This window comes from Dromiciops gliroides, chromosome 1, assembly GCF_019393635.1.
Source record: "Dromiciops gliroides isolate mDroGli1 chromosome 1, mDroGli1.pri, whole genome shotgun sequence".
NCBI lineage: Eukaryota > Metazoa > Chordata > Mammalia > Microbiotheria > Microbiotheriidae > Dromiciops > Dromiciops gliroides.
Genome location: NC_057861.1, coordinates 675,816,661 through 675,842,936, shown reverse-complemented (window position 1 = coordinate 675,842,936; position 26,276 = coordinate 675,816,661). Strand labels below are relative to the sequence as shown.

Genomic DNA, 26,276 nt, shown 5'->3' with positions numbered 1-26,276 from the left:
AAGCGCTTCCTAAATTTGATCTCATTTGATCCTCATAACACATACTTGGGAAGTAGGTGTTATTATCCCCATTTTACACTTGAGGAAACTGAGGTGGATAGAAGTTAAATGACTTGCCCAGAGTCATACAGCTTGTGTTTGAAGCTAGATTTGAACTTAGATCTTCTTGACTCAAGGCCCAGTAGTTTATCACCTAGCTGCCTTTTGTGTGTGTGTATCCCTAATTGCTAGTATAGTACCTATACATTGACTCATACAAATCTTCCTGTGTTTCTCTGAATTTCCTATATTCTTCATTTCTTTCTGCACAATAACATTCCATTACATTCATATATACACAGCTTTTTCAACCATTCCCCATTCAATGGGCACCAGATTTGTTTCCAGTTCTGTACTACCACAAAAAGTGCTGCTTGAAATATTTGAATATATATTTAACTTCTATCATAATCTTCAATTTTCTTGGGCAAATACTTAGTGATAGAATTGCTGAATCAAAGGTTATGGACAAATTTAGTTCACTTTTCTTGTATAATTCAGAAAAAGATTTTTTAAAAACTTGACTGATAACTTTTTTTTTTGACTGATAACTTTTTCTTTTTAAACCATTTTCACTTCCAAATATATCCATCCTCCCTCCCCTATCTAAAGAGCCATCAAACAGAGGAATAAAAGCAATGCAGCAAAACTAACCAACATATCAACCAAGTCTGACAATATATGCAATATGCTGCACACACAGCTCTGCAAAGAAGGGAGGGAGGTATGTTTTCTCATCTCTTCTCTGGGCCCAAGCTTTGTCAGTATAATTGAATAGCATGCAGGAATGTTTTTGTTTCTTTATTTTTCTTTGTTTATTTTGCAACTTACATTGTTGTAGTTGTGTTTATTGTCTTTCTGGTTTTGTCTACTTCACTTTGTATCAGTTCTTATAAATTATTCCATGCTTCTCTGTAGTCTTCATATTCACTATGTTGTATAATACAATAATATTTCATTACATTATTGTGTGAGAATTTGTTTTAAAATTGATGGGCATCTAGGGGCAGCTAGGTGTGGCGCAGTGGATAGAGCACCGGCCCTGGAGTCAGGAGTACCTGAGTTCAAAAATCCGACCTCAGACACTTAACACTTACTAGCTGTGTGACCCTGGGCAAGTCACTTAACCCCAATTGCCTCACCAAAAAAAAAAAAAATTTGATGAGCATCTGCTTTGTTTCCAGTTCTTTGTTTTATTTTTTAAATTTGCTGTTGTGAGTGGTTTGGGGTTTTTTTGGTGTATATTGGGCTGTTCTTTTTATCTTTGACCTCTTTGGGACATGTATTTAGCAACAGAAGCCCTGGGTCAAAGTGTGTAGACATTTTAGTCACTTTATTAGTATAATTCAAATTAACTTTCCAGAATAATTATAATTGGATTGCTTCACAGTTCCACCAGTAGAGCATCAGTATACCTGTCTTTACACAGCCTACCCAACACTGACTATTCCTGTTTTTTGTCACTTTTAACTTGCTTGGTATAAAGTGAAAACTCAGAATTCTTTGATTTGCATTTCTCTTATTAATAATTTAGAACAGTCTTTCATGATTTTAATAGTTTCTGATTCTTTTGAGAACTGTTTGGTCCTATTCTTTGATCACTTATTCAGTGGGAAATGGCTCTTGGTCTTATTAGTTCCCTATATATTTTGGATTTCAGACTCTTGCCAGAGAGATTTGCTGCAAAGTGTTGTGTCTTGATCGCTTAAAGCATCCTTTCTTGTCCTAGTTGCATTGATTTAGTTCATGCTAAAACTTTATATTTCATACAATTGAAGTCATTTTGTCATTTGTGATCTTCTTTATGCCTTGTTTTGTAAAGACTCCCCACCTCCACCCCCCTTAGCTCTGAAAGATGTACTTCATTGGGTCCTATTCTTTTCTTTCTTTTTTGTGCAATGACTTTTAATATTCGAGTTGCATATGCATTTTGAGTTTATTGTGGGGTACAGTGTAAATTACTGGTCTAAACCTAATTTCAGTTAGACTGCTTTCTAGTTTTCCCAGCATTTCTTGTTCAAGTATGGAGTTCTTTCAAATAATTTATTGTCTTGAGTTCATTGAGCACTGTGTTAAAGTGTTTCTGATTCTTCTTTATTTGGTTGGTTTTACTGCTTTGCTTCTCTATTTTTATCAAGGACCAAATAATGTCAATGATTACTGTTTTATAGTACAATAGAACTATTTTATGATACAACAGAAGCACTGTTGTTCCTTCATTCCTGCATTTCGCTATTTCCCTTGAGATTCCAGATGTTTTGTTCTTCTAAATGAATGTCGTTCTCATTTTTGTAGTATTTGCTATTCTGTATATTTTTAGCTCTATAAAGTATCCCCTTGGAAATCTAATTGATAAAGCCTTAACCCTGTAAATTAACCTAAGTAGTATAATTTTTATTACACTGGTGTGGCCCAGCCATTAGCACTGAATAACCCTCCAGTTATTTATTTAAGTTGTTCTTTATTTATTTGGGGAGTGTTTTTGTAATTGTTATCTAAACAGCTCTTAATTGTGCCTTCATAGATTGACTCCTTGATAGCTTGTGTATTGTATAGTTGTTTTAAACAAGACTTTCCTTTCTATGATGTCCTTCCGGATTTTGTTATTGCTATATACAAATGCTGATGATTTTTACTTTGTTTTGTATCCTGTGATTGTCTCAGTTTATTTGTTAAGAGAAAGGGTCCAAGGTGGGAAGGAGCTGACTAGGGTCCCTTCCATAATTCTTCCATGAGGGTAAGAATCATCCCCATGGCCTTCTCTAGTCTTGTCCCCATCTCTCTCTTTCTCCCACTAAATTTCACAGTATCTCACCATACTGTAGACTGGTGGTCTCTTGGCTTCTCCGAAGAGATACCACAGTCCAGAGGCTGACTTGGTCTCTCTTTTTACTCCATCCCCTTCCCAGACAGGAGACCTGATAAAGAAGCAACAGTAACCAACTGTACTTTCCAGAAAACTATGAGATGGAATACTCTTTCTACCATGGCTTATCATGGGCTCAGTTCTCTTACTTTCTGAGGGTGAGAATGGGAAGCTCATGAGCTATGTCGTGGCCAAGATAGAGAAAGACCTAGATGATAACCACCAGAAACATACCATGTCCCTGGCTGTAAAATGTTCCTACAGCCTGCTTTGTCTAACACAAGAGCTCATGAATCAAGCCTCAAGGGCTATTCGTGATCAATGCCTGAGTATCAGGAAAAATCACTGTGCAGCTTTACACCTATATTCCAGTGCTCTCCAGATCAGTGAAGTAGAGCCCACACACCGTGCAAACGATGACAGTGTATATGCTACAAAGTGGAATCTGACCCAGATGACAGAAGAACTGAGAAAGCATCTGGAAGTGAAAGGGAAAGGCAGACACTTGCTGTTAACCTCGGTGGAGAACAAGCTGTATCCCAAAGTTGTCCACACGGGGGCGTGCCACCATCGGAAGAAGGGATAAGGACTCATTGCCAAAGAACAGCAGTAGTAACAGCAAGGACCTTAGAGAGGTCCGCAAAACCGGGGTAGTGACATCAAGGATAGCTCTGAGGCCTCCAGTTCAGTGTCCAGATTCTGTTGTCTCTCTTCTACCCTTATCCATACATCAGTCCTTCCATTTGAACCATTTGGGGCCCCGAAGGTTGCATCAAACCACAACAACTTGCTGATTCTCTGGGGTTATCTAGATAAAACCACCATATCATTAGCAAATAAGGACAGTTTTGTCTCCTCTTTGCCTGTGTTTGTGTCTTTATTTTCTCTTTCATCTTCTTCCTATAGTGGCATTTCTAGAACTAGAATTGGGGAATGGAAGCATGCTTTCTCTTACTGCATTATTCAGAACTGATATCTAGAATGGTCAGATCACTTCACATCTCCACCAACAGAGCATCAGTATTCCTTCCAGCACTGACAGTTCCAATCTTTTGTCATTTTTTTGCTAATTTTCATGATGTGAGATGAAACCTCTGACTTGTTTTGTTTTGGATCTCCCTTAATATTTATGATTTGGGGCACGTTTTCATTAATTCATTTATAATTCATAAGTCTTTTGAAAACTCTAGTGTCTTCGCCATTGTGGAATGGTTCTAGATCAGAGGTCCTTAATCTAGGTGAACTTTTTAAAAAAATTATTTTGATAACTGTATTTCAGTATAATTGGTTTCCTTTATAATCCTGTGTTTTATTTCATGCCTTTAAAAATATTATTCTGAGAAGGTATCCACACATTTCACCAAGGGGGCCCACGATACAAAAAATGTTAAGAGATCCCTGCTGTCAGTGTTAAATATTTTTGTCAATTGCCTACACATCTTGGGCATTCTATATTTAACAATATTTAATACAAAGATGTTTCCCCACATGACAGCTTCTGATTTTAGCTAAATTGATTTTGTTTGTGCAAAAGCTTTTTAATTTTCTCTAATTTAAGTGAGAACTTCCAGTTAAGAGGACAGCATGAAGAATTCTGTCATTTTAATGATCTTTTATGTCTTTTGTAATACCTTATATTCCTTGTTTGGTGAATAATTTCTCCTATTCCCAACCACAGACTTTTTTTTCCCCAACCACAGACTTTAAAAGTAATTCTATTCTCCTCTGATTTTTTTTTATGGTGTGACTTTTAAATTCAGGTTGGTATATAAGATGTGGTATATAAGATGCTGGTCTTTCTCTATTTCTTTCTTTTTTTTTTATTTGTGAGGCAATTGGGGTTAAGTGACTTGCCTAGGGTCACACAGCTAGTAAGTGTTAAGTGTCTGAGGCCAGATTTGAACTCAGGTCCTCCTGACTCCAGGGCCGGTGCTCTATCCACTGTACAACCTAGCTGCCCCCTATAAGATGCTGGGCTAAGCCTCTTTTCTACCAAAGTGCTTTCCAGTTTTCCTAGCAGTTATTGCTTAATAAGGACTTCCCCACCCTCCCAATAGCTGTTGTTTTTGTGTTTATATGAAGATGATTTTTTTCTAGGCAATTAGCTATAAAAATAAGAGCCAGAGAACTGTAGCTTGAAGGGACATAAGGGTCAAATGAAAGTTTTTCAAGGCTAGGGAATCTCAGGGCCTATTTGTAGGCAACAGGAACCAATAGACAAGGAGAGATTGAAGATGAGAGAAAGGAAATCAATTGAAGGAATAAGCTGCTCTAGGAAAGGAGAAGGTATGGGATCAAAGACACTAGTAGAGTCATTGGCCTTGACTGGTAGAAAGGCCCCCCTTCTTGGAGCCTAAAACAAAAGAGGAGAGAAAGGGGATGACATAAGAGTTTTGAGGTGTGGAAGGAACCATAGTGAGACGGGCACCGAACTTCAAGAGGAATAAGGGAATTGACATAGGGGCCTGTCGGTGAATCCAAAAAGTATCTGGTCCTAATACATTTCAAAGATAGAAAGTTGCTGAATGATGACAGAAAGAAGATTTGTAGGGAAAGGTGAGGAACAAAAAGAATATTGGTCCTGCTCCTGCTCTTCTGAGAAGAAGCATAGAGATTATAGCAAAGGACACAGTATCATATGGAGGGAGCCAGCTTTCATTGATTACAAAAACATGGAGAGAAGGAAGACGTCTAGGATGAATGAATGAAAAAGCATTTGTTAAGCATTTATTCTGGTTTTGTTTTTTCTTTTGGTGAGGCAATTGGGGTTAAGTGACTTGCCCAGGGTCACACAGCCAGTAAGTGTTAAGTGTCTGAGGTTGGATTTGAACTCAGGTCCTCCTGACTCCAGGGCCAGTGCTCTATCCACTGCACCATCTAGCTACCCCAAGCATTTAGTCTGTATGGAGCACAGTCCCTAGTCTCAGGGAGTTTACATACTAATAGGGAGGGGAGGGGAATAGAAATGAAGTTTCAGCTGCAAAGTAGATAGGAGGTCCCCATAATTACCAGGGTGCACCAGCATAGCAGATGGCAATGCATCTTCTTTAATGATATTTCCACTGATAAAACAATATCCATTTCTGATGCTGAATTTGATAATGCCAAGGACATTAGTAGTGAGAACTTTCTTTTCAAAGTCCTCAGTACCTGGAGTATCCACACAGAAAGTTGCCAAGTCACATCTACCCAAGAGTTGCTTCCACTGATGATGGCTGTTGGGGTTGGACTGGAACCAGTGGACTAGGAGGCTTGGCTTGTCCCTGGACTGTTGAGATTACCCACTTATCAGTAGCACTTGGTCAGTGATTTGGTGTTGCTGGTGTCAAGGATGGCTAGCGCCCCCTCTTTTTTTTTCCACGGGGCAATGGGGGTTAAGTGACTTGCCCAGGGTCACACAGCTACTAAGTGTTAAGTGTCTGAGGCCAGATTTGAACTCAGGTACTCCTGAATCCAGGGCCAGTGCTTTATCCACTGCACCACCTAGCTGCCCCCCCCCTTTTTTTTTAAACAGGGACTGCTCCCTTTAATGATGGATTCAGGAGCCAGTGGTCAGGGTTTTTGGACTCAGAATCCTGGGATATCTCCATCATGGTCTAAGGGAAGGTAGTGGTCAAGGTACGGTCAGTTGTTTAACTCAACTGGCATAGACTGCCTCTTGTCTCTTCCCCCCAGAGAGCCTTACTGCTTGAACCAGACCGGCTTGCCTTCCCCCAAGTTGTAGTTGGTCAGTTAAAATGAAAAAGCTTATTAACAATGGAATAGTGTCCTGGAGGACACAATGGAAGGGTAGGACTGAGCAAAATAAAGACTAGGGAGGTATAGTATTAATGGGGGTGAGAATGAAAGTTTCAGAAGTGGTAACAAGGTAAAGGGCTTTCACCTTGACTGGTAAATTATTAGGAATTAGAGGAAGAAGAGATGAGAGTTTGCTAGCCATAGGAGGGGATGAGTTTAAGTTGACCAAGGCTTACCCCCTCCGCCAGGATATTGTAATGAAATAAAAGTACCCTGAGTTTATTCTCTTTCCAAACACAAGGAAGATGAGTACAGAGATATCTAGTGGAGTGTCTGTTGATCCTATCCCAGATCCATAAGGAACTTGAAATTGGCACCATAGCCTCAGCCAGAATGTCATAGAGTAAGACATACCTAGATGAAGGCTCACACATGGAGCAGATACTTGGCTACACGTGTGGAGCATCCCAACATTAGGGAAAGTGGTGCCTCTATGAAGTTCAGATCTCTAGCACACATTTCCCTTTTTCTCATTGGTCACCTTCCCATTGAGATTGACAGAGTTGGCTTAGGGTAGTACAACAGTTAACCATGGCTAAAGTTAACCTTTGTTGTTGGTGGTAGTGGTTTGGTTTGGTTTGGTTTGATTTTGGGGGTTCTTTTTGCAGGGCAATGAGGGTTAAGTGACTTGCCCAGGGTCACAGTTAGTAAGTGTCAGGTGTCTGAGGCTGGATTTGAACTCAGGTCCTCCTGAGTCCAGGACTGATGCTTTATCCACTGTGCCACCTAGCTGCCCCCAAAATTAACCTTTAATGAAATCAGTTGCTGGGAGTTCTGTATTAGAGTGGGCACTTGATGTGACCAGGGTCTATAGCAGACAGTGTTTATGTACTAACAATAGATTTAGAACAACTTCTATGGGGCTGCTTTCTTCAAGGCACCTCGTGGGACTTGAAGTTTGAACTTCAAACTTCAAACTACAAATGCACAAAAGGTACCTTGCTTTCTCAGCCATCATAAGCATGCATACTTTCTGCATTTTAAAGTCTAGAGGATCCCTAATTGATTAGTTGTTAAAGGGTATAAACAGCACTCAAAAGAATTGCAAACGATAATAATGATCTCATGAAAACATGCTCCAAATAACTTAGAGTAAGGGAAATGTAATTGTGTCAGGAACTCTGAGTGCTTAATGCCTTTCCTCTGCCATCTTGGCTCCGCCCTCAGAGTAAGGGAAATATAACTCAAAACAACTCCATGCAAATTGGTAAAAATGGCAAAAGATGGGAAGAGTCCATGCTGGAGGGACTATGGAAAGGTAGACATGCCCCATATCCTATTGGTGGAGCTTTAAAGTGACCCAACCATTCTGGATAACAATTTGGAATGAATGAAAAGTAATTAAACTGTCCATACTCTTTGAATCAGGGATCCTGCAACTGCCCATATACCAAGAAAGTAAAAGATGCATAGGTATATATATATATATATATATATATATATATATATATATATATATATATATATATATACACACACATATATATATATACATATATATATATATATACACACACACACACACACACACACACACACAAAATTTCATAGCATCATTCATTATTCAAGGAACCAGAAAGAAATTGGGGACTCATTAAATGTGGAATGGCAGAAAAAAACTGGAGTATGTACTGATAACTATGAAGGTTTCAGAGAAACATGGGAAGATTTCTATGGACTGATATAGAGTAGGACAATGTAAATGAACAATGTAAATTACAACAATGTAAATGAAAAAAGATCACTAAAGGAAGCTGACCGCTGAGTAATTGAAAAAAAAAAACCAGTGGTGATCCTGGAGAATAGATAATAAAACATACCTTCTTCCCCCCCCCCACCCTACCCCTCCTGACAGGCAGGAGAGAACTAGGAAAGAATAATATAGACATTTCCACATGTTTATATTTCACATGTAGTCACTGTTTCAGATTTTTCTTTGCTTAATCATTTTCCTTCATCACAAGGGAGGATTCAGTCCAAAGGAGGCATTGAAATGGCTGTGATGCATAGATGAAAGGCATCAGTAAAACATGTTTTTAATAACCAAAGGCAAAAATAAAGTCTTATGGGCTGGATTATTTTCCTCCAGATAACCCTTGGGTCTTGTGCCCTTCCCCAACTTCGAATCCCCTGGCTTCTTCCTGTCTCAGCATAATCCCCAAAGAATTCACTCATTTGTGATCCAGCTTAATGGGATTTACTAACAGGAAATAAAGAAAGGAAAATGTAATGATATTAACGGACAAAAAGAAACTAGATTCATCTCGTGGACACACACCTTCTCAGGGTGTGGCCAGTGGTGATCACTGACCACAGATGGCCATGCAGCCAGGTAGAACCTGCTGTCTTCGTACCCTCCACCTTCTCAGCTGCCTAAGGGGCCAGCTTCTTTCTCCATGTCAGGCAGTCAGTTAATATTTATAAAGCTCTTACTGGGATCCTGGAACCATTTCACAGACGTACCCTGAGAGCTCCGAGATTCAGTCACGAAGCCTTTCAGTTGAAACAACAGTTTCCTCATCCTTCTGAAAGTTCCAGCGGCCAGCTTGACAACCAGCAGGACCTCTGGCAGCTGCCCCCATCGGGAGGGCCTTCGGAGACTCCTTAGCATCCAAAAATCCAGAAAATGCAGGCAGGGGAACAGTTGTAGAATAAAGCCGAAAGCTACTTTAGACAGGGATTAAAGCAGACAGGCTTGTGCTTGGATGCTAAAGACCAGTGGATCATAGCAACTGAAAAGACTTTGAGGGATCATCTAGGTCAGGAGTTAAGAACCCCACACCACAAACTTGCTTTAAAATTTTTTCTGATACCCATATTACAATACAAGAGTTTTCTTTGTAATTCTCCTTTTTTTTTTTTGCGGGGCAGTGAGGGTTAAGTGATTTGCCCAGGGTCACACAGCTAGTCCGTGTCAAGTGTCTGAGGCCGGATTTGAACTCAGGTCCTCCTGAATCCAGGGCCGATGCTTTATCCACTGTGCCACCTAGCTGTCCTGCATTTTTGTATTTTATGCATTTAAAAATACGATTGGGAGAAGGGAGCCTTAAGCTTCACCAGCCTGCCCAAGGGGTCCATAAATCACAAATGAGGTCCTGGGGTGGCTAGGTGGCCATTAATTGGCCACACTTACTAGCTGTGTGACCCTGGGCAAGTCACTTAACCCCCATTGCCCTGCAAAAAAAAAAAAAAAGGAAAGAAAACAAATGAGGTCACGAATCCTGGATATAATCCTCCAACACCACCCCCCTCATTTTATAGGTGAGGATATTGAAGCCCAGACAAGTGACTTGCTCAGAGAGACAAAGGTCATCAGCTGCAGGTCCAGGATTCCACCCCAGCTCCTCTGACTCCCAGATTCAGTGCTCCTTTGAGTCTATCATGCAGCCTGTCTCCTCTTTTGACTCGATTTCTCATGTGACCTATGGCATGTCTATTTTACTTATACTGCTTCTTCCTCAATACATTAACTCCAATAAATCCAATAATCTTAGGATTGTTCACCTTGAAGCACTATATAAATAAACTAGTTTGATTGCTTTTAGGTACATATAGAGAAAGGAAGAAAGTAGGGCAGCTCATGGTCCAAAAACATGATCAAAAGGGAAAATTCCTGCACTAGAAGTCAAGGGACCTAAGTTCTGTGTGTCCTTGGGCAAGTCACTTCCCCACCATTTTCCATAAGTACATATAAAATGAGGGAGTTAGATAATGTGAGCCTTTCCCACCCTGAAACATGAAGAAATTTCAGGCAGGGATGGAGTAGGTAGTATCTGTTGGAGAAAGATCTTCCTCTTGGAATCAATGGGCTTGTACATTGAAGGAACTGAGTGTAGTGAGGGAGAAAGTAAAACAACTGGAATCTTCTTGAAGAGAAAAGAGCCGTTTCAAGATGCTTCCAGATATAAAATTCATTAGCCTTAGCTCCTGGTCGGTGGTGGAAGGAATGGGAAAGAAAGAGGACATCAGAGGCTTTGGTGACTAAAAGGATGCCAGCCTCATTAACAGAAACCAACTCCTCCCGAAACACACACACACACACAAACACACCCCAGTCGTGATAATTGTTTTAGATCCAGAGAAGACCTTCAAGATTATAGATTCCATACCTCTCCATCCACAGAAGAGGAAATCAAGGCCCATCAAAGGAAAATGACTTCTTGCCCCTGGTTCTGATGGTAGTAAGTGGAACAAGATGTTATAGGGAAGGTGACTAGTTCATTTCTGGACATGTTAGATTTGAAATACCAGAAGGACTTGGAGATGAAATTTGAACTTTTAAAATGGAATTGGAGGGGCAGCTAGGTGGCGCAGTGGATAGAGTACCAGCCCTGAAGTCAGGAGGACCTGAGTTCAAATCTGACCTCAGACACTTTACACTTACTAGCTGTGTGACCTTGGGCAAGTCACTTAACCCCAATTGCCTCACTTAAAAAAAAAAAAGGAATTGGAAATGCAAAGCCTAGAATTAAGCAGAGATGGCTAGGGATCTAGTTCAGGTGTTATAGAGTGGCCTCCTACCTAGCGATTCATAGGAAGAAGCTCTGAAGTCAAAAGCTAGGTTTGGATCCTGCCTCTAACACTATTCTTGTGAGTTCCTTGAGTTTGGGTTTACTCATATGTATGAGGGGGGAAGGGTTAGACTAGATGGTCTCTGAGGTTCTTTCCAGTCCTAGATGATCTGGGCATTTCCAGACCAACCCAAGTTACATATGAGTGGGTAGAAGTCGAAAGAGAAGATTCATTCATTCTCTTAACAGACATTAAGTACTAGTGTATAGAGGCCTGCGTTGAGTACACTGGAGGAGATACAAAGAGAAATAAGGCTTTGGGTCCTCTCCTTAGGTGCCCAGCTAGGTGATGCAGCATATAAAGCACCAGGCCAGGAGGCCTGAACTAAAATCTGGTCTCAGACACTTCCTAGTTGTGTGTCCCTGGGCAAGTCATTTCACCCCATGCCTCAGTTTCCTCATCTGTAAAATGAGCCGGAGAAGGAAATGACAAATCACTCCAGTATCTTTGCCAAGAGAACCCCAAATGGGGTCACAAAGAATAGGACACAACTGAACTACAACCTTAGTAGGGAAGGGAAAATCCAAGAATAAATCAAGTCATTTATTAAACACCTCCGATGTCACAGGCACCTTTTTTTTTTTTAGTGAGGCAATTGGGGTTAAGTGACTTGCCCAGGGTCACACAGCTAGTTAAGTGTTAAGTGTCTGAGGCTGGATTTGAACTCAGATACTCCTGACTCCAGGGCCGGTGCTCTATCCACTGCGCCATCTAGCTGCCCCAGGCACCATTTTTTACAAAGATGAAAACGAAAATCCCCTGCTGTTGAGGAGCGCGTGTCCTATTAGGGGCAGCAACTTGTATCTGGAAGTTTTATATTAGAGATAGGAAGTGGATCAATAAACAAACAAGGTGGCACTTTCTTTGCAGTTTATAGCCTTCGGGACTTGCCTGGAGGGGAGATAGACATGGCGGGCCCAAGTGCATTGGAGGCAGATCTTCCGGGCTGAGCTCAGCTTTCTAGGCACGAAGCCCGGGGCTTTCATAGAAGAAAACACAAAAGATGGTGTTGGGAGGGAGCATGGGGAAAGAGGGATCAGGAAAGGTTTCGTGTAAAAAAGGTAGCTCTTGAGCTGAGCTCTGAAAGTCTAGGACTAGGGGGCAGCTAGGTGGCTCAGTGGATAGAGCACCAGCCCTGGATTTAGGAGGACCTGAGTTCAAATGCGGCATTAGACCCTTGACACTTACTAGCTGTGTGACCCTGGGCAAGTCACTTAACCCCAATTGCCTCACCAAAAAAAAAGAAAGTCTAGGACTAAGAGGAGGGAGACAAGAAAGAAAGGGACAAGAAAATATCATCTTTGTGTGGGAGTAGTGAGAGGAGGGAAGCAACTGTCGGGGAGAGGAAAGAGTTCTCACCTGGAGAATCAAGAAACCTGGCTTCTTATACTGATTGTCTGATACTCTGTGGCTGTGTGAACCTCAGTCTCAACTCCCTAGTCTATAAAGTGGAGATAAAATGCTTTGCACGTTTTAAAGTTTTACAGAAATGGCAGCTATTGTTGGGATTAGGGGCGAGGTTATTCTCGCTCTAAGACTTGACTGGTTCTGTGGCCCTGGGCCTCAGTTTCCCCTCACCGTCGTGGGAGCGGGGGCTGGTGAATTGGAGGTGATCTCCCCTTTCTGACTGACTCCAATTCTAAGAGCCCGTTCCTGAAGGGGCCTGGGCAAGGAGCCAGCTGGGGCATCCTGGCATAAGAGGGCAGAGGCCAAGAGCCAGCTGCCCGGAGCCTGCCAGGGTGACTCCACGGCTAATTGCGCGGTTGCAAGGCGGAGCCCGGCCCCCGTCCCTGCCCGTTGGCTTCCACGCGGCATGCCCGGCCCGCAGACCGAGGGACGCACGCTCCGCCCAGTTTGCCGAGCGAGCTGAGCTGCCTGGGCGATGAAGTCAGCGCGAGTGGGGGACCGGCCGGCAGCCACCGGAAAGGGGGGGGGCGGGGGCGGGGCGCGCCAGGAGGGGGGACAGGGCGGAGCCCAATGTGTTCCCCAATCGGGTAGGTTCTGGCCGCGGATTTCGGCGACGTTTCAATCCTAACGGCCGCCGCGGCTCGCTCTCGCTGGTGCGCCCCCACACACACAGACTAGCCCCTGGGCAGCCGGCTCGCCTCGTGCCCCTCCGGTCCTGGACCCAAGATCACCGCCTCCAGGCTCCTCCGTCCCTCCCTCCAAGCCCGGCCCGGTGCCTACGCCCCCTCCTCCTGCCGGTTTCGTGCCCCCAGACCCGTCGTGTCCGCTCCCTCTAGCTTGGAGGGGGCGAGTGAAAGGCGCGCGATGAGCGACACAGACGCCGGGACCCCGGCCTTCGAAATGACCTGGAGCAGCACCACCAGCAGCGGCTATTGCAGCCAGGAGGACTCGGACTCGGAGCTCGAGCAGTACTTCACGGCACGCACCTCGCTGGCCCGCAAGCCCCGCCGGGACCAGGTGAAGACGGCTGCTGAGGCCGGAGCAGGCGGGGAGGGAGACCATGGGGGCCGGCAGCTGAAGGGTTAAGGCCTGTGCCGCCTGAGGGAAATTCCTGCTGCTACTCTTCCCCCTCCCCCCTATCCTGCCTACCCCTTCCCAATTCCCGGATACTCCGCCCTCTGGAAGGGGAGGCGGCCCCTGTCACCCTCACTTAGGCCCTGGCGGGGGAGAGAAATTGACCCGCTCTCTGGGGCCCTGGGGGGGAGGGGGGCAGTGAGCTAGAGAAGTGCCACGCAGGCCGGCTGTGGAGAGCAGTGGCGGCAACCCCATGATCATTCACGCTAAGGAAATCCCCCCCCCCCCAGCCTCCTATTTCCCGACCTTGCTGGGCTCTGGAGCCAGGCTTGGAGCTCCGATGGCTTCTCCTGCCTCCCCAAAAGGCCAGTGGTGGTCTCTGTCCACATTCACTCAGCTTTCCCCCTGCTGGGGCTGCTGCCATTGCCCCTACCTGGCTTGGACCCCTGGGCTTCGGAGCACACACAGCGTAACCAGGACAGGCTGGAGGGGGTGGGTGCAGCAGAAAGCAGAGCTGGTTAATACTTTCTCACTGTTACTTTCTATAAATTATGTTTCTACTACTAGAAAATTCTCTTCTAGAGTGTGTGACAGGTAGGTCCTTTGTGGTTGGCTTAAAGCCTCCAGTAGGCGGAGAACACTGAAGGTGCAGTTTTTAAACTTTACCAGTTGTTTCTTACTCTCTGCCTTCCTGGAGGGATAAACATCCTATGCCTAATTTATGCATACCTCCCCAGCCCCTTCCCTCGAGGGTGCTTCTTTAATCCAACTGATGTTTCTAGACCATGATTTCCGTACTTTTCTGGAGTCTTCTCACCTATTTGTGTTTTAGTTAAAGGATTCGTTTATCCTGCTAGTATCTGTTACCAACATCTTTCTTCCATTTCTGGTTTATTGTGCCAGAGTCCTTAGCCATGGCTTAAGATCATCACCTTGGCGATTGACTCAGGTTGGATGCTGGAAATGTAGAACCAGCAGCCTTAGGAAGTGGGAAGACTGCTGGAGAGAGGAGGTGGCAGCCTAGGTCTGTTGGAGAATAACAAGGTCATGCGTTGTTCTCAAGGTGAAAACTTGATTCCAGAGTTTTGTTCAGTGAGCTAGTCTGGGTAATGTTTGGGAGCAGCTGCTTAGGGCAATTTCTCTCCAGCCCTTTTCTGCTTGGATACCTCATGGTAGGTATGAGAAGAGGCACCATACAGTAGAAAGGGCATGGGATTTGGTGCGTCTGGGGACCTAGGTTCAAATCCTAACTTAGCTACTTACTCTCTGGGCCTCAGTTTCCTTATCTGTAAAAATTAGGGATTTGAACCCCATGACCTCTAAATCTATGAGCCTCTCGCAGGAATGGGAAGGGAGGTCTCCATTAGAGAGATATATGTGGAAGTAGGAAGATCTACCCCCAAGGATAGACAAGGGGGATTCCTCTATGATTGAGACTGATGGTAATGAATTTGTCATCTTCTCCAAGAAAAGAAGACTCGGGATGGGGGGCAAGGAGCCATAAGGGAAAAGGGAGGAGGGAGACATTGAAAAACTGAAGCAGAAGGAAGAGCAAGCTGAGGAGGAGGAGCTTACTAGCCAGAGATCAGGACAGGTCTAGGCAGGAACAAGCAGAAAACCTTGGGGAGCCCCATTACCCTGGGGAGGGCGGGGGTGTTTACCACTCCTGGAACACAAGAACTTGAATGCCCCCTGTAGCTGGAGGAGAGTTCTTGGAAGACCAATCAACAGAAGCCCCACTTCTGGGACCAGGGAGGAGTAGAGTTTCCAGAGAAATCACAAAGGTTGTTAAACATAAATTGGTTCAAGGTTATAGATAACTCTGAGATAACATAACTTAATGATTAAAGAAGCTGGGAATTTGGAAGGCACTTTTCTGACCTTTTGAGGTTGATGTCATAGAGAACTCCGCTTCTCTAAAAGTAGCTCTTGTAAATGGTCGGGATTTATTTCTGGATCGAATTCTTCTACTTGTCTTGTGAAAAGCCCTCCTTTCAGTATCTATTTGGGAAGACCCCTGCATAACATGTACAGTCAGAAACCCTCCTTGGTGGTCAGGAAAACCAGTCAAGGGCATCAGGGAAAATGTGCCTTCCTGCAGTGGATCCCATGGAAGAAAGAGAGGATGATGCTACCCACTTTGGTGAATTGTGGACTTCTGTCTCTTGCCCAAAACTAATCTCAGCTTCTCCTGGTAGTCTTTTCTTCCCTAATCACATCCAGATAGGTCAGCACCCAGCATTTCACTATCTAGGGAACGTGGGAGGTAATTTGTGAGTCAGAAGTGAGGAGCAGAAAGGTGAAACTCAGTGTTGGGGCAACAGAGATTGTTTTAACTGGTGGATAGAGTGCTGGGCCTAAAGTCAGGAAGTTCAAATCTGGCCTCAGACCCTTACTAGCAGCATGACCTTAGGCAAGTCACTTAACCTCTGTTTGCCTCAGTTTCCTAAACTGTACAATGGAGATAATAATAGCACTTTACACTAACTCACTGGGTTATTGTGAGGGTCAAATAAGATGATATTTATAAAAGTGCAGTCAGTGCCTGACCCATGGTTGGATATGTAAATGTTTATTCCTGTCCCCCACTTTGTGTTCATCCAAAGATCCTACAGTATCTTAGTAAGGTTATCTTGCCTGTCTTCCTCTCTGGAGAGCCAAGCTTAAAGTTACCCAGCAACCTTCATGCTCCCTGGAAGTTATGTTGGTTCATAATTGAAAATCAAAAATGACTAAGCCTTAGCCCTTTTTCATTGTAAAATGGAATCAAACATGGGACAAAATGAAGCCGGCATGGAGGGTGTTTGCTGGGGCAGAGAGTTGTAGAAGTGGTACTAGTGAAGGGCAGTATTGGAAGCAGGGTATGGGGCTCCGTACCCTTAGGAGACCTCCATACCCTTAGGATAATTGTGCATAGTGCTTTGGAAAAGAGGATCTTCAAGATCTTCACCTTTCAGAACTCTTTCAGGATTCTCTCCAAAGAAAAAGCAATGTTTCCCATTCCCAGGGGTTAGCTAAGAAGAGCAGGGATGACCAGAAGGGTAGGACCAGGGGGGGGGGGGGGTTGCTGGCTCTCTGAAGATAAATCAGTCCTATCCCATTGTGGCCTGGCTGATCTTTCTGTCTAAGGGAATGCTGGAGAAAGTTCCCTTTGTCCTCCAAACAGGATGCTGCTGTCCGATGCCCTGTGGTCCTGTGCTCTGTGAGAGTTTGGCATTCTTCTATTGTGTCCTGCCCATCCTGCTTCCTGTCTCCACTTCCTTTGACTCCACTCATTTCCATTGGGGATCTTGGATCATGTGTCTCTCCCCTGGGCACAAGAATTGCCCTGCCCATGTTGCCTGAATTTGAAGACTCCAAGCACATGTTCCTCCAGACCTTAGCACAATTCCCTGTACATAGTAAGCCCTTAATATGTGTTTGTTGAGTTGAATTGAATTCTAAACCTCAGAGGAACCGTCCCCTATGCCAGGGGCATTGTGTCGGTATTTGATCCTTGGTGTTGCAGCCATCTGCCAAGATACTCTTTGGAGAGCATTGTATGTCACAGAAACAATTCCTTTGCTCCCTTCCCCTTCCCCTTTCCTTTTTTTGGGGGAAGGGGGAACAATTGAAATTGTGGCTTGCCCAGGGTCCCTTCAGGATCTATTCTGGATCACCACTTAGCTATATGGAAGAAAGCACAGGTGATCTCTCAAAGATGAAAAGTGGCCAGCTTTGTCAATGGTCAAAGCAGCATGAAGCACGTTATCTCCATTTTCTCCAGCTTTATCCTGATAAGCATTCTAATTCTCATAGTCCCCAAGCTGCACTGAGCCTTGGGAATTTAAGAATGCGAATGCAAGCTTCTTAGCCACCAAGTTCAAAGGACCCCCACCCTGTCCCCGGAAAGAATCCAGCTGGTCCTGAGCTGGGCCAGTAGCCCTGTAGCTGTCTGACACAACAGTTGGGAAGGGAAATAGTTTTCAGAATTCCCCCAGGGTATAGCATTGGTCAGTGGTGATCTCAGCTTTCATCCACGATCTCCCCCCCCCCCATTCTCTCCAGTCTCTGATGTCAACAGGAAATAAGACTGATGCAATTGAATGCAAGACCAAGTCAGTGCACATGCTCCAGCTCGGATCCCACCCTTCCTGCCCTACAGGCTCCACCCTTCCCTCCTCTTCCCTTATTCTTGGAGTAGGAACTCCCTGGTGTTAGGAGGCAAGAGGAACTTGGCAAAGAACATTTCCAACATTGGCTGTAGGCCACGGAGGGGCGGGACAAGCTGAGATAGCTGATGCCCAAAACCAATCTCCAGCTATATGGATATTAGAGCAAGAGGGAGGAAAAGTTTCTGTGCCCAGGGTTGTGTAATCCACCTGCTTGTGCCAGGACAGCCTGAAAACTCTTCCTTTGTATGCCGTGAACTCAAGGGTTCTGCCCTGTTCTTAGAGCGAAGGCTGTTTGTGAATTTCTGTTTTAAATGTGGAGAGAACTTGTGTCTACATCTTTGGTGCTGGTGCTTTGTGGTGTGTGTTGTCACTTCTGGGACCTCAGTTTACAAGATGGGCTGGGGGGGGGGGTTCATAGGAGTAAAACACTTTTGGTGCTTTCCTTATGCTACTCATGGCATCTTCAGTGGCTGGACCCAAGCCTCCATTTCGGAAAACTTGATGCTCTTTGGGGTGGGAGTTGTTCTCCTCCTCCCTGCCACAGTTGGTGAAGCTTTCGTTTTGCACCAACCCTGTTAGGGCAAACCTCACTGGGTCCCAAGGTTAATCACAGGGTAATAACAACCTGCCGCCTCCAAAGCTCACAATGAGTCAGGGCCCCCCACCCTACTGCATGGCTCTTTTCCCAGGGAAAGATGCAGAATGGGCTCTGGTGTTAACTGTGATCTCTTGGGACACACCCTGACCCATCACTACCCGGATCTTGCCTAGACGCTCACCACAGAGTCAGGGAAGCTGAGTATGGAGCTCACAAGGGTGTGGCGGGTAGTGAGGTTAGGGAGGAAAGTTCACTGATTTAGGGCCCTAGGATTAAGTTAAGCAAGAAATGGTTTTATTCCAAACCATTGACCCTCTATGGGGCCCACAGTTTGCCCTAAGTCCTTGGCCTCATGCCCTGGAGTACTTTCAGTTGTCATTTTGAATTTAGTCCAAGAATTACAGCTATCAGTCCAGCAGTTGTTGCTACTGCCTGGTCCACTGTGCAATCTTAGTTACACAGCTGTGCACTGATGCTTCTCAGGCATACACCTTCCATTTCCTGCTCCCTCTGTCTGGGCAAGAAGGGAGAGCCAATATGGGGCAGTAAATCTCTTAGGAAAGTTGCACAGTACAGAGATTCTCAATATGAGACCTATTGAGACCCAGATATGAGAGGTAAGGATGGTCTGCAATAAATTGTTGGTAGAAAGCCCAGAAGGGCCATAAAGCTTAATATAGTCAACAAATGCTAGCTAAGCAACTGCTCTGTGTATAGAGCTGTGCAGGAAATTGAGAAAGAAACCCCGGAGAACTAAGCACAATATCAGATGTACAGGTCAGTCCTCATTTGCAAGATTTGCCATGTTGCTTCTATTAGTCCTAGACTTAGAGATTTGGAGTTAAAAGGGATATTAGAAGCATCTTCTCCAACCCTGTCATTTAACACCCTGAAACCTGAGGTCATACAGCTAGCAAGCATCAGAAATAGGACTCGAACCCAGGTCTCCTTCCTTAACATCATGCCTATAATGAGGTATTCTGCCCTAGGATGAGCCACTGGAGTGGGAGAAACCAACCCTGTCTCAAACGGAGATTGAGCAGAAGATCAAGGAATATAACAGCCAGATCAACAGTAACCTCTTCATGAGCCTGGTAAGCCCTGGAGAGGAGAGGAGTTTTGACAAGAGCAAAGAAAGAGGGGTCTTCTGCAGCCAGAGGCCACAAGATCTCATTTTGTTGCTTTTTCTTTGTTTGTTTGTTTTGGAGGCAACTGGGGTTAAGTGACTTGCAGTGTCTGAGCTGGATTTGAACTCAGGTCCACCTGACATTGCCCTGGCTGCCAGTGCCCTATCCACTGAGCCTCCTACCTTCCCCCCTTTTATTTCTGAGTAAACAAATATTTGCTGAGTACCTAGCCTGTCCTCTGCTCTGTGTACCCTAGGATATGTCCTAGTATCCTATCTCTAAGTATTGAGTATCTCTCTTCTGTTCCCCAGAACAAGGACGGTTCCTATACTGGTTTCATCAAGGTGCAATTGAAACTTGTGCGCCCGGTGTCTGTGCCTGCCACCAAGAAGCCACCCACCCTACAGGATGCCAGGAGACCCACTGGGAAGAATCAAGCAGTGAAGCGCCGTACCTCTTTCTACCTCCCCAAAGACACGGTCAAACACCTGCATGTGTTGTCACGCACACGAGCCCGAGAGGTCATTGAGGCGCTTCTCCGAAAATTTCTGGTGGTGGATAACCCCCGAAAATTTGCCCTGTTTGAGCGGGCAGAGCGCCATGACCAAGGTAGAAAGCCTCCCCTCCTCCCCTTTCTCCTGCCCCATTCCCTTTGCTGTATTTCCATTGGGGATTCTGAGGCTTAAATGCCCCTTCTCAGAAAAGTGACCCATTTACTGTGGGCTCCTCCTAGTTTGACAGACAGGTGCTGGGTGGGGGGAGGGGGTTTGACTGGGTGGATGGCATTGGATCCTTGGTGACCTCTGGGGCCCTTGACTCTAAAAACTAAACGACTATGTGATTGTGTCCTGCAGTGTACCTGCGAAAGCTATCAGATGATGAACAACCCTTGCGCTTACGGCTGCTTGCAGGACCCAGTGAGAAAGCCTTGAGTTTTGTCCTAAAGGAAAATGAGACTGGAGATGTCAATGTGAGTATTGAATCTGCTCCAGCAGCGCGTTGAGGGAGTCTTGGGCCCCATACCATGCTCTCTGGCATTTAGAAGCCAGGCCACTTCCACACGTGTGGGATCACAGTGTCATCTGTGCTCATTAAATTCCCATGGGTTGTAGCCCTCTTAGGTTGGAGTGGGAGTGATGAAATGGGTCAAAATAAGATATAACAAAATCTGGGTTGATAGGTATCTCTTGGGGGCAGCTGGGTGGTACAGTGGATAAAGCACTGGCCCTGGATTCAGGAGGACCCGAGTTCAAATCTGGGCTCAGACACTTGACACTTACTAGCTGTGTGACCTTGGGCAAGTCACTTAACCCTCATTGCCCCACCAAATAATAATGATAATAATTTTTTTTAAAAAGAGATAAGGGTAGGTATCTCTTGGAATAGACCAGGCTTTCTGGAACTGGTAGGATAAAGGATAGGGTTTGTTCTACTCTTCAGTGTGAATGGTTCCCCTGACTACCTGACTTGGAAACAACAAAACCTTGGGAAAAGTATTAACTGGGCTTAGATCACATGGACTTACCTGTATCTGTCTTTACCCTCAGTGGGACGCCTTCAGCATGCCTGAATTACATAATTTCCTTCGTATTCTACAACGGGAAGAAGAGGAACACGTGCGACAAATCCTACAGAAATATTCTCGTTGCCGCCAGAAGATGCAAGAAGCACTAGGAGCCCGCCCCCTGGGATGACCCTCTTCCCATCTCCTTCTTGACCTCAGGGTCAGGGTTGCTTAAAGGCTTCAAGAGGACACCAGGCCGAGTGGATGGGGGGTGGCGGGGGGGCAGTACAGAATGGATGTCATATGAATGTGTCAGGGCCTGAAGAGTGAGTGTGTGTGGAGGCTTCCCAACTGAGGGGGAGCTAGCTAGGTGTGTGGGGACATAGGACATGTCCTTGATGTAGCACCTTGGCTGCTACTTTGGAATGACAGAGGCTGAAAAGTCCTCTTAAAAAAGACTGGAGCTAGGACTGAGGAACCTTGGGGCTCATTGTGATACATCTGGGAGGGTGGCTGGTGTGGGGTTCAGAGAGCATCATCCTTTTGGATTGGAGCATTCTCTGTTCCTTGTGTCTGCCACCCCCAGAAAGTACCCTTTGCCATGAGACTACCAAGGTGGCAGCTCTCGAGTTGTGCTCCCAGGTGGTGCTGGCAGAGGTATGCTTTGCATAGCTCAAGGATGATGGCCATATGCCCCATTGGCTTCTTTTAGAGGGGTTGTATTGGCCCAGGATGAACACACCTGGGATATGGTCTCATGGGTGGGATAGCTTCAGCTAAACATGGGGGCGCTCTCTAGGGCCATCGGTTTTCATGACTAAGTGGGACCAGCCCCACTGGAACTGAAAAATTAGGACTCAAGATGTTTGGGAGCCTTCCAGTAGATGGGGAGTAAAATGGTTTTGACTTTAGTGATAACCTTTGGAGATCTAACCTCTAGCAAGCACTCCGATTAGGAAGACGAGACTGCTCACTGGAGGTGCAGTCATGGTGAATGAGAGGATTCTGGCCAGCAGAAGGAGCTTCCTTGTTGCTGCTAGGCTCAGAGGGAGTGGCCATTTGCCCAAGGCGCTAACCAAAGTGAGGGCATTTCCTTCACAGTATTTGTCATGATTTGGATATAATGTAATGTTTTTTGATCTCAGCTGAGTGACTCCCAGGTGGAGATAGAGTGTGTGGGACCTGTGGATGACTGCTGGGTGTGTCAGAAAAAAAGGGCCTGGGGCCCAAGAGGAATCTTGTAATAATAAAACTTGGGTCAATCATTCTGCTTTCAAGGTCAGTCTCTATGCCATGTTCAATTCCACGAATATTTATAAAGCACTTTGCCACGTGTGCATACTAGTGATATTGTTAGGTGCTGGATGAGAGAGTTTGGTTTCTTTAAATGTTTTATTGATGCTTCCCCCCCCCCCCATTATATCATTATCTCACTCTCCAACAACTCCCCCACCCACCTTCCTTTGTAACAAATAAGTATAATCAAGCAAAACAAATCAGTACCTTGGCCATTTGGGGAAATGTATGATAATTCCACAACTATGGTCCACCACTTCCTCTTTACTAAGAGGTAGAAAGCAGCTGAGTGGGTGTCCCAGATACATATTTCAGATAAAATGACTGTCTTCATGGAACTGACACTTTTAGGGATGATGTGAATACAAATAATTATAGTATGACATTATACAGATACATGAACTATTGCAGTATTATTACACCAGAATGCTATAAGAAATGAATGAATGAAAATGCATTTAATTAAGCACTATATACCAAGCACTGGGGATATAAATCAAAAACCCCAAAGACATAGAAAGAAGGAGGGGAGCGCTGAACTTTCCCAAGATAATGGATTAGGAATATTCATTTCTCCCCCCATTTGATTCTTGAGGGGCGTCTCCCCCACCTCCCAATGAATCACTAACTGATATTAAAAAAGCTTCATCAAGGGTTCTTTACCTTGAGGCTTATGCCCAATTCATTGATCTCCTCTTTCTCTATTTTATTCATGTAAGCATTTAGAGATATAAAATTTCCCCTAAGAACTGCTTTGGCTGCATCCCATAGGTTTTGGTATGTTGTCATTCTCTTGGGTGAAGTTATTATTTCTCTGATTGGTTGTTTGACCCACTCATTCTTTAAGATGAGATTATTTAGTTTCCAATTAATTCTCAGTCTATCTTTTTCATGGCTCTTTATTACATGTAATTTTTATTGCATCATGATCTGAGAAGGATGCAGTTACTATTTCTGCTTAGAAATCTACATTTGATTGTGAGGTTTTTGTGCCCTAATACATGGTCACTTTTTGAGTATGTGCCATGTACTGCTGAGAAAAAGGTATATTCCTTTCTATCCCCATTCAATTTTCTCCAAACATCTATTATATCTAATTTTTCTAAAATTCTATTCACTCTTTAATTTCTTTCTTATTTATTTTGTGGTTAGTTTTATCTAGTTTTGAGAGGGGAAGGTTCAGATCCCCCACTAGTACAGTTTTGCTGTCTCTTTCCTCTTGTAACTCATTTAACTTCTAAGATTTTGGATGCTATACCATTTGGTGCACATATGTTTAGTATTGATATTACTTCATTATCTATGGTACCTTTTAGCAAGTTTCCTTCCTTATCTATTTAATTAGATCAATTTTTGCTTTGTCTAAGAGAAGGATTACTACACTTGCTTTTTTTACTTCAACTGAAGCAAAATATATTGTTCCAAACTTTTATCTTTACTTTATGTGTATCTCTGCTTCAAATGTGTTTCTTGTAGACAACATATTGTAGGATTCTGGCTTTTAATCCACTCTGCTATTCGCTTCTGTTTTATGGGAGAGTTCATCCCATTCACATTCACAGTTATGATTACTGTCTATTTCCCTCCATCCTATTTTCCCCCTTTGTACTTTTTTTTCTTCTTTCACCCTATTCTTCTTTCCCAGTGTTTTGTTTCTGACCCCTGCTTCCCCCAATCTGCCCTCCCTTTTATCAGCCCCCTCCTCTTTTCTTTCCCCTTTCTTCCCCTGCTTCTGCCCTCCCTTCTGTCAGTACCACCCATTCCCCCTTACCCTTTTACTTCCTTAAAGAGTAAACTAAGTTTCTTTACCCAAATGAGTGTATGCTATTCCCTCTTTAAACCAAATCTGATGAGATTAAAGTTGAAACAATGCTCACCCCTCCCTTCTTTCCCTCTATTGTAATAGGTTTTTCATGTTCTTCATATGATGGTAGTCAATTTCATTCCCCCTCCCCTCCCATCTCCTCCCTCTATTCTCCTTTTATTCTGCCCCTTAAGTTTCTTTATATCATCATATCAAAGTCTATTTAGTAACTATACTACAATACAATTCTCAAGAGTTAAAAGTATTATCTTCCTTCATAAGGCTGTAAACAGTTTAACCTTATTGAATAACTTTTTTCCCCTTTTACCTTTTTATACTTCTCTTGAGGGGCAGCTAGGTGGCGCAGTGGATAGAGCACCGGCCCTGGAGTCAGGAGGACCTGAGTTCAAATCTGGTCTCAGACACTTGACACTTAACTAGCTGTGTGACCCTGGGCAAGTCACTTAACCCCCATTGCCCCTCGCAAAAAAACCAAACAAACAAACAAAAATTATACTTCTCTTGAGTCCTGTATTTGAAGATCAGCTTTTCTGTTCAGTTCTAGTATTTTCTTCAGAAAATCTTGGAAGTCCCCTGTTTCATTGAATGTCCATCTTTTCCCCCTGAAAGAGAATGCTCAGTTTTGCTGGGTAGTTGATTCTTGGTTGTAATCCAAACTACTTTGCCCTCAGGAATATTATATTCCAAGCCCTGTGATCCTTTAATGTTGAAGCTGCCAGGTCCTGTGCAATCCTGACGGTGACTCCATGATAATTAAATTGTTTCTTTCTGGCTGCTTGCGGTTTTTTCTCCTTCACCTGATAATTCTGGAATTTGGCTACAATATTACTTGGGGTTTTCCTTTTGGGGTCTCTTTCAGGAGGTGATAGGTGGATTCTTTCAATGACTATTTTATACTCTGATTCTACAATATTGAGACAGTTTTTCTTGATAATTTCCTTGAATATGGTGTCTAGACTCTTTTTCTGATCATGACTTTCAAGTAGTCCAATAATTCTTAGATTATCTCTCCTGGATCTATTTTCCAGGCCAGTTGTCTTTCCAATGAGGTATTTCACATTTTCTTCTATTTTTTCATTCTTTTGATTCTGTTTAACTGATTCCTGGTGTCTCATGGAGTCATTAGCCTCCATCTGCCCAATTCAAATTTTTAAGGCATTATTTTCTTCAATAAACTTTTGCACCTCCTTTCCATTTGACCAATTATTGTCCCCATTTGGCCAATTGTATTTTCTTTTTTTGGTGAGGCAATTGGGGTTAAGTGACTGAGGTCAGATTTGAGCTCAGGTCCTCCTGAATCCAGGGCCGATGCTTATCCACTGAACCACCTACCTGCCTCCTTCCAATTGTATTTTTTAAGGAATTGTTTTCTTCAGTCAATTTTTCTGCTTCCTTTTCCAAGCTGTTGATTCTTTTTATGTAATTTTCTTTTGTGTAACTTTCATTTCTCTCATTTCTTTTCCCATTTTTTCTTCTACCTCTCTCATTTGATTTTTAAAATCCATTTTGAGCTCTTCCAAGGCTTTTTGGTCTTGAGACTAATTCATTTTCCACCTTGACACTTCACGTATAGGCATTTAGAGGGTATTTAAATGTCACTTTGCAAATAACCAGGTCAGATAATGAAAGTTAGCTCAAACCTTTTGTCTCTTATTAGAAAATAAAATGTGGAACCTTTTAGACTAGAGGCTTTTATAATTTTAGGTTATCCAATTGTTATATATGAAACTCAGATACAAACAGAAGATTAGAACCCAGTTTTTATACTTGGCATTATTCAATCCTCCATCAGGAGGAAGAGATTCTGCTAAGGAATCTCAGAATCCTTTTTATAAGATGATGGATTCCAATACTAAAATGAATTCATATAAAAGATGCCAGATTAACTTCAGCTGTTAACAAGAGGTTCAGGAATCATATACAAAAATACATTGAGTAATTAATTGTTTTAACAGTATATATCAAGTTGTTGTTTGGTTCTTCATTCCTGAAGAGGGCCATGACATTGGGTTGATG

At 43.8% G+C, this 26,276-nt stretch overlaps 1 protein-coding gene across 2 annotated transcripts in view; it reads left to right on the top strand.

Moving 5' to 3' along the window:
- RASSF1 (Ras association domain family member 1) overlaps positions 1 to 22,416 on the top strand; it is a 37,843-nt gene extending 15,427 nt beyond the window's left edge. Inside the window, exons 1-5 of one of the 2 annotated variants that reach the window (XM_043978014.1) lie at positions 13,347 to 13,699; positions 19,498 to 19,602; positions 19,947 to 20,244; positions 20,490 to 20,605; positions 21,183 to 22,416. In XM_043978014.1, coding sequence (XP_043833949.1) covers positions 13,547 to 13,699; positions 19,498 to 19,602; positions 19,947 to 20,244; positions 20,490 to 20,605; positions 21,183 to 21,329 — 819 coding nt within the window. In that variant the 5' untranslated portion in view covers positions 13,347 to 13,546 and the 3' untranslated portion in view covers positions 21,330 to 22,416. Of the gene's footprint in view, positions 1 to 13,346; positions 13,700 to 19,497; positions 19,603 to 19,946; positions 20,245 to 20,489; positions 20,606 to 21,182 lie in introns of those variants that run through there. The other variant, XM_043978013.1, reaches the window with a different exon arrangement.
- Positions 22,417 to 26,276: the final 3,860 nt, after the last annotated feature.